Here is a 9,203-nt window from a genome sequence, read left to right on the forward strand (position 1 = left end):
AGTGCATTTCTGTGGAACTTTGATTGGTGAATATTGAGCTTGTTGTTGAGAATATGTGATTGTTAGAATGTTGTTGTTGAGATATGTGCTATGTGAATTGTAAACTGTTAGGTTGGGCTGGTTTTAAGCAAGTTGTAGTCGTGGAGATTGTAATTGATGAATATTGAGCTTGTTGTTGAGAATATGTGATTGTTAGAATGTTGTTGTTGAGATATGTGCTATGTGAATTGTGAACTGTTAGGTTGGGCTGATTTTATGCATGTTGTAGTTGTGGAGGTTCAGTTGGGGTGTAAGGAGTACCCGTATTCTATCCCCTTAGCTTGTGTTTAGAGGTTTACTAGCTGAGTACCGCGTGGTTTGGTACTCACCCCTTGCTACTACATATTTTTTGTAGGTTACTAGCCCGAACCTTTGTGATATATTCTCTTCTTTTCTGAGGCTTCTTAGAGATTTGTGAGGTAGTTGTTTGTCAACTCAACAGACCTTCTTACTCTTGTTTATAATTTTGTTCTACTCTAGAAACAATATCATATGAGACTTGTTATTTTTCTTTGATTCAATTGTAATACTTTAGAGGCTTGTACACGTGACAACCAGATTTTGGGGGTATTTTTGAGTTTATTATAAAAATTTCCGCATTTTATTGTAATGATTGAGTTTTAGGCTGACTTGTCTTGGTGGGTTAAGACTAGTGCCATCACATCCATTTTTGGGTCGTGACACAAGGCAAAGTATAAAGTGAAACCAATAAACAATATCCTCGGAGAAGGATATCAACCACTTGTTCTTCATTGCAAGTTTACTTCTTAGTTATGGTATATGCTCTTCCACATCTTGAGTCTAAGATGGTGTATGAGATGCTCTAATCTCCATTCCTTCAATGTTGGCATGGAAGGGGTATCCAGAAGGCTTCTCATTCTCTCTGGAACACCATCCCAGCAGCCATTTGGTGGGCAATTTGAAGGAAAGAAACTAGAGATTTTTTTCGAAGAAAGAAGATTTTGTATTTAAGATCAAGCACAACTGTAAAGTTTTGCTTATACTATGTAGATACATGACCACATTAGATGTAAATGATAGCTTGCCTATTCTTGACATTATTAGCTCATTACATAGATTGCAATGGCCTTTCCTTTTTGTAACTTCTCACTGCACTCTTTATGCATTTTTTTAATAAATTAAACAAAATTTATTAATGAGGGCACAAAGCACCCGTATACTAGTATACCCAAAAGTAGAAAATCTTACAAAAAGATATGGTTTTCTACAAAAATCTTAGAGGAATCTCGTGGGTGCACCAAAAAGCAATAAGGGATAAGAGACTACTCCTTAATTATACAAAATCATTTTCTATTCCATCAGAACTTTTTATGCTGTTTTATGAATGAAAGTTACACCTTCCAATCAAGAAAAAAGAGAGAAGAATATAATGAGAGAAGGAATTACTATGACGCTCACCTCCATAAGGATTAAGATGAAGTCTATCGCAGTGAGAACTCCAACAAACTGACCCTTGAAAAAATCCCACAAAGGAGCAACAGAGATTCCCTGGGATAAGCTTTAATCAGATGTCAGCAATTCCAAGCTGTTACTTAGTGAAATGAATAGCAATATAAATTCGATTACTGTCCACAGCAGTAAAAGGAAGGCAGGAGCTACAATTGCAAAGACAAAGTAAATGATGTCCCAATATTTCCAAAACTCAACACAATCATTATCAATATTTGTGCGTACAAATGGAAGTATGGCATATACATTCAATCAATTGCTTCAAAATGTTCGTTTTTGTAAATATGTATTCCACTTATGGTTGTTTTTAAAAGACTGCTGTTAAGGGGATTTTAATCCCCTCAACATGTCACAAAGTGTGGTGCACTCCCCCCCCCCCCAAACCCCCCACACACACCCAATGATGATGCAATATTTAGTTATTCAATTATCCCATTTTTTACCTACCTCATTCTAAATTTATTCTTAAAATTGTTCCATTATGAAGATAATTAAACATTTATAATTATAGATTTTGATTTTCTTTAAAAAATGCTAACTATGTTTAATCACATACTCCCTCCATTTCAATTTGTTTGTCTTACTTTCCTTTTGGTCCCTTTCAAAAAGAATGTCTCTCTTCTTTAAAAAAACATTGTTCCATGAATATTTTCTTTTGACTTACAAATTCATCATTCCTAATAATCAATTGCATAGCAAGAACTATTCCAAGCCCTCAAAGGAGACAAACACTACGAGCACTTTTAGACCGACTCATTCCCCCCGGTTTCATTATGATTGCCTACCTAAACAACTAGCAAGAAATTCTAATGCCAGAAGGTGGACAGCCAGATCATACACAAACAAAATATAAATTCAAAAATCTACAGCCTATAACAGCATGTCTTCAATATGTATAACAGTATTTACCTGCTCATAGAGAACATGAAAAGCTTGTTTTACTGGAAGATTTACATCCAAGGCAATCACCTACAGAAGAAAGGAGAAGGAATTTTTTACATCTTAACTAATAAAAAAGAAAAAAAAACTACATCTTCTCATAATTATCCTGGACTTGTAGGCAGAGAATAGAGACAACATAAATGTGTAGTTACCTTGCCAGACTCTGGGAGTAACTCATAGGCAGTATGTGTAGACAAAAATGCAGATATACGTTGACGAGATAATTCTATTTCAGCCTGTGATATCTGTGGAACTGCATCCTGCACATAGTAACTGATGGTGTGACCAAATTTGTACATCACATGAAAAGGGAGTGATGCTGCGATGCAACTGTTTATTTGTTGAAATGTGATGTCCTCGATATTGAATATCAAAGGTCAACTATTCTACCAATTTACTAGGTAAAATTTCAAACAATTAAAGTCTTAAATTTCCCCTGCAGTTTAAAAATTAGAGACTTTCAAATTACTGCAAAAATATGATGTTCTCTGCCAGGACCACAAATTGCATTGACAATAGTTTCAACCTCTGCATAATATTCCACGACAATGAAAAATGTTGAAAAAAGTAAGCTGAGAAAAACAGAACCTAATTGTCGCACAGAAATATCTCTTCTTTTTTATTAGGGTCACATAGCAATGAAATGACAGACTACTCGATCACTTGAGAATATTCCTTTACCCCAGACATCTTATCCACACAATCCCTGTGGATATCGAACTCGTGGCAAAAAAGAATGCAAAAGCAAAAGGGCCAAAAAAGGTACCAAGATATATGAAATAAATTCAGTAGAAGTGAAGCAGAGCAGGAGCCAAATGCATCAGCTAATAGAACATTTTAGTCATATGAGGTATGTTAATCCTCTTACCAGTCGAAGAAAATCATTATCGACATCCATATTAGATCCAACGGGCACATCTGGACTAAACAGTTCAGGAATAGCATCTGACTCCCTGGGCAAGAAAATTGTGTTGACTACGCCATAATTTCCACTTACAACTGGCTGACGCTCATCATGACGCCATTCTCCATCAACAAAGAACTTGTACTGCAAGTAAGTGAAAAGGCAAATCAATTTTTGCACTATTACAAAAAACATTTTATTAAAATCCTAGTTTTTATTGAGTGTCACTTGAATTTAAGTGAAGTATTAATATTTTCATATAACTGTCATTTCAACTATGTTTAACCAAACGAGGGGTGAAAATGTAATTCAAAAGAACTGAAAGAAAAAAATTTAAAAAAAAAACATGTAAATCTCGCCTCTGCTAAACATATTCCCTATCAAAAGAAGAGGGAACAATGATAAAAGAACTATTTGCAACAAAGCGTGCTTCACTTTATTTCTTTTTACACTGAAATAGAAGCAAACATAAGCTTTTGCAAACATGATAGTACGGAGCAATGAACATATTGGTTTGTGCTAAATGGATTATTATTCTTTGCCCCGCCATGTATGTTACACACTTGTCGACTGAGAGGATAAAGTAACAAGGGATTGCTGGTTTCCTTGAGCACAGAGCAGACTGAAATAGTGGAAGCTGCTCCCTAAGATCAAAAGGAACTAGGAATTGTGAGTTCCTAATTAGCTGGAACTTTAGCACTTCTATATCTTGTTCTAAGTTGTGCTTATGATGTAGTTCCAGAAGTATGTGTCTGATTATGCAGTAATGTTTGCCTCATTGTCTGCAAATAATATGAATTACCCTGAAAAATGTATACTAAATTTGATTTATTAATAGAATTTTGAAACTCTATAGGTCAACCACTCACATTTCAATTTCCTACTTCATTGTGTGTGTGTTTTTAGAACGATTCAATGTGGTTGTTCAAATCCATCCGCACAGAAACAGAGATGTTTGCCAATATAATACAGGTAAGAATATATTTGAAGAGTCTATCATCTTCCTTGATATGCTTACAATGACTTTGCATGCTACAATTGGAAGATTCACTAGTTTCTGTTGTATAGGTTTACATTGGGATTTCCTGAATTGATGTAATGATTTTTTTTTTATCTTGTTTAATTTGTCATAACTTTAAAAGAAAAGTTCACTCAAATGTATCTTTCCTTGCAATTATCCTCCCACCACATTCAAACTATTCTCCATCAAGCAAAACCATAAATCTCCTTCATCCAGAAAAACAAAACACTTCTCATAAGACACTTTTCTAATTTCCAGCTTCACAATCTTTGAAAAGTTTACTCAAGTGTTTTGGAAAGCGAGAAGTAGGAAAAAGCGATAAGGGATCGCTTCACCAAAGCGAGTAACGAAGCGCACACTTTTTTCAGCTAAAGCGTAGTTTAATACAATAATAAAAAATATTAAATTTGCATACAAAAGAAAACCAAGAACTCGATAGAAATAACATATTAAGCAATTCTTTCAATTTTTAAATTAAAAAGTAAATACTCCCTTCGTCCCATTTTGTGTGGCACTATTTGACTTGGCACAGTGTATAAGAAAAAAGAAAGACTTTTGAAACTTGTGGTCTAAGACAATCCTTATATATTTGTGTGGTTGTAAATCATTTCATTAAGGGTAAAAGGAAAATTTTAAAGTAAAACTGTTTCTAATTATAGCAAGATAACATTCTTTTTGGGACGAACTAAAAAGGAAAGGGTGTCACAAAAAATGTGACGGAGAGAATAATAGATACTAGAACTAGGATAACAATGGTACAGATTTTCACCACAATCAGAAGCAAGAAAATAAACTGAATATTTGTAAGCTACAGCAAATACGAAAAGCTAAAAAAAATTACAAAAGCGAGATCGGAAAAGCTGCAGTAAACTAATAGAGGAGGAGAAGAATAGAAAAAATTCAAAGAAAGAGGAGAAGTGAAGAATAGAAAACAAATGAGAAAAGAGAAAAAGAACAAATCGAAGAAAGAGCAGACGAGAAGAAGAGAAGACCTTACCTTTAAATCCTAGAATTGGGAAAAGCAATGGCAAGAAGAACCGAAAAAATGCTAAGATCGTTGCGATCTTAAAAAAAAATAGACCTAAAATCTCGCTTTTTCATAGAAGTGATGCTTCACACTCGCCTCACTTCTCGCTTCTTCTGCTGAAAAAGAGCTCTTTTTTCATCTTGCCTTGCTTTAGTGCCCTGAAGCGCTGGACCCTCGCTTCACACTTTAAGCGCTGAAGTGAGCGTAACACTGGTTTACTCCCTTTCACCTCTCAAACATAATAAAAGAACTAGTTTTTTGAGTGAAGTTACCATTTGACAGTTGCACACCACCAAATAACAGCTCATAAAAGCTCACTGCTAAGGAAGTTACTAACCATTTCTCTTGACAACGGTCAGCGACACAGCCAAATTGTTTGAAAGCTACCAAAAACTTTACAAATTACATATTATAGGCATTGACAAATGCTTGATATAATACAAACCTGGTGATATCCTGGTGTTAAGTTGCAGACAACCTGAAACACAGTTGGGCAGCCCTCCATGGGTGACATTGTTATGTGATCTTGCCACCTGCATAATACCAGATTCCCAAAAAAAAAAAAGGAATGACAATCTCTTACCTAAACCAACATAAATATGAATAATAACAGAAAGAAGAATAGCCCCCAGTGTTTTGGACTGGTAATACGAGTGCAGCACATATGTGGGTTAGGCACGATTTCAACCCTGCCGCACTAGTTCCAAACTGCGCCACTGGATTTATCATATCGAAAAATATACCAGGAAAAAAAAAGTAGATAAAATAACAAACAAAAAAGAACATCAACACCTCACCTAGTGAAAGAGCCACTGAGCAACACTCTTCTTCCCCCATAAGGCCATACAAAACGTGTTGGCATCAAAACAGTACCTGCAACCCCAGTATGATTCTGCCCACTATCACTACCAGACCCAAACATATCCCCTTCACAAAGATTTACACTTACCCCCAAAAAGAAAAAAAACTACCCCAAACAAAAAGCCTGAATTTCCACTTCAATTGATAAATAATCAAAATAAACAATCAGCAAAAACTAAATTTCTCCAATGCCCACTAATTTCCAAAAATCACCACAACCTTCTAATTAAAACCCAATTCTGGGATCCTCCATGCTATAGCAGGGGACCCCTCCTCACATTCTACACATGCAAACACAGAATCGAAACCCTAACACAAATTCTCAATCCGATATCTCCAAAAAAAAAAAAAAATCAGCCAAGTTTCCAAGAATGAACGAAACCCTCTAAATTATCATCAATTCACAAAATATAACAAAAACAATGCAATTCCAAGTCTGATCTGCAGTGAATCCAAAGATTTTCCGTACAAATCGAACAAGAACAAGAAAACCCTAAATTCAGAATTAGAAAAGATAAGAAAAAAAAAAGATTCAGTTTTTGAGAGTAAGGATTGATAGTATCGACATTGATGATAGATCTTTGAAGTTTGTGTGCAATGTGGCGGAAAGTGGAGAAGAGAGAATCATCTATGGAGAAAAGGCAAAAAAAAAAAAAAAGTTAAAGAGAGAAAAAAAATAAAAATAAAAGGACAGATGGGAAAAACAAAAAAATGGTGAAATAATTGTATGTATGTGCGTGCATGTACAAAAAAGATTACGTGTACGGATGTGCAGCTGAGGTGAAGAGAGAAGGAGGAAGTTAGAGCCTACTTTCTTTATATTATTACACTTTTGCAACAAAATTCAACCCAAAAGAGAAGGAAAATTAATTAAAAGTTCTAATTCTAGGGTCATATATGGAGAAATGATTGTTATAATCATTTGGAATTAAGCGGGTTGATGTTCGGTGTTCCATTCAGAATTTTTAAATTTCAGGTGATCAGTAGTGAAAAGTAGATATCGAATTTTTTAATTTTGATATCATAATTCGATAATCAATAGTTAAAAGTAGATCTAGAACCTATGCAACTCCCTCGAACAGTGGGTCACACAAACGGAGGAAATCATAGGGGACTCGAGAAGACCATATATACATGTCTGGTCCAGATCGAGGATTTTCACAAGCGATCATCTTGGTATGTTGTGTGAATTTTGGGTTCCATACTCATGCGTACTTACTTAACTTGTTATTCCTCTTTTGACTGTTGTGCCAAGTATCAAATTTTTAAATTTTGATTTGGTAATTCGGTAATCAGTAGTTAAAAGTAGATACTAAAAATCGTATTTTAAAATTTGCTTCGATAATACGATCTAGATACATTAAACTTTGTTTTGATATAATATTCGGTAATACAAGTTCATCACTCTTTTTTCTTTTAAGATTACGATAATTACCTATTTAAATTACCTTTGAGATATTTTAAAATTCAATAATTATATCATTTTTACATTCTAATCCCATTCTAAATAGTACAATATCTTCCCATTACCGAAATAAATATTAAAGTATATTTTCATGCAGTTTTTTTATTTTAGGGCAAGACAATCATTTTTTTTATAGATTGAAATAATCATGAAGGGATTGTATTAGGTATATATTTTGAGCATCCCTCCTCAACTCAACTAGTAAAGAAAAGAGGAGAACTATTAGGGAAAAAAGTTGGCTTAAATCTTGAATAAAAAGGAAGGGATTTGGTGAAGTGAGAATTATGCAAATCCTAAAAGATATTTGAACATCTAAAGAGGATTTGTAGAATTCTCATTTCACCATATTTTCTCTCATATTTAAGTGATTTGTTTTCTGACACGCATTGTAAAAGATAAATTATTAAAGAATTATATTAATGTGAAAGTCCATATATAATCACGTTGAACACGAATTTAATTATAAACAACTCATCATGCATTAGTTTCCTAAAAGGTTAGAAATATCCTATTGTATATAGGGTGTGTTTGGTATGAAAGAAAATGTTTTTCATGGAAAATGTTTTCCTTGAAAATGTTTTCTTGGAAAACAAGTTGATTTCTAACTTATTTTCTCATGTTTGGTTGGTGAGTAGAAAATATTTTTTAATGTTTTTGGTTAGAGAATGAAAAATTATTTCCAGAAACTATCTTTTATTTTTGGCTTGAGACTAGAAAATATTCTTTAGGAAAATAATTTATGATCCGAAAATCAATCCCGATAATTGATCTAGGACCCGACCCTCACACCAGAATTAGGACAAGACCCCGATGACCGTTCTAAAATCTGACTTTGAGATCTGACCCATGACCTGAGGTAGGAGTAAGGTCTATGTATATTTTACTCTCTCCGGTGATGAGGGAATTATGATCAAAGTTGAGAATGAAATTAAACAAACATAAAAAAAAAACTAACTCAATTTACTCTTTGAGGTAGGAATAAGATATATGTATATTCTACTCTTTCCAGATCCTACGTTTAGGACTACACGTGGCTTGTTGTTGTGTGAAAGTTGTAATGAAGAAGATAAATAAGGAGACACAGACAAATTTGACGAATTAACAATTTAGCTAGTGTGGTAAACGTCAAATTAGTCCGTGTCTCCGTATTTATCTTCTTCATTACAACTTTCATACAATAACAAGTCATGTATAGTCCCGAACGTGGGATCTGAAGGGAGAAGAGTATACATAGATCTTACTCCTATCACAAAGTGATGGAGATGTTCTTGACTAGAGTAACTTTCACACACACTAGAATTTCATTTTGTGAAGAACATAAGGCAGTGAAGTTTGAAAACACTCTAATTCAAAAGGTTTGAAGTTGGGGATTGCCAAGTCTAATTCAAAACCAAAAAACTGATGTTTGACTTCAACTTCAATAATTTGGATTTGAAGTTAGGTTTGACATTCTCAAATTTCACCCGTATGTCTG

The 9,203-nt window shown here is 34.1% G+C and overlaps 1 protein-coding gene across 1 annotated transcript in view; it reads right to left on the reverse strand.

Moving 5' to 3' along the window:
• The window catches only part of LOC102593769 (sucrose nonfermenting 4-like protein), a 15,455-nt gene extending 8,521 nt beyond the window's left edge, over positions 1–6,934 (reverse strand). The window contains exons 1-6 of the mRNA XM_006344571.2: positions 6,201–6,934; positions 5,849–5,936; positions 3,320–3,499; positions 2,604–2,711; positions 2,419–2,478; positions 1,459–1,548 (exon numbers count right to left, since the gene is read on the reverse strand). Of these exons, the coding sequence (XP_006344633.1) occupies positions 1,459–1,548; positions 2,419–2,478; positions 2,604–2,711; positions 3,320–3,499; positions 5,849–5,936; positions 6,201–6,325 (651 nt within the window). The 5' untranslated portion in view covers positions 6,326–6,934. The remainder of the gene's footprint in view (positions 1–1,458; positions 1,549–2,418; positions 2,479–2,603; positions 2,712–3,319; positions 3,500–5,848; positions 5,937–6,200) is intronic.
• Between the last annotated feature and the right edge of the window lie 2,269 nt (positions 6,935–9,203).

The sequence above is a fragment of the Solanum tuberosum genome, unplaced genomic scaffold (genome assembly GCF_000226075.1).
Source record: "Solanum tuberosum cultivar DM 1-3 516 R44 unplaced genomic scaffold, SolTub_3.0 scf00060, whole genome shotgun sequence".
Taxonomy (NCBI): Eukaryota; Viridiplantae; Streptophyta; class Magnoliopsida; order Solanales; family Solanaceae; genus Solanum; species Solanum tuberosum.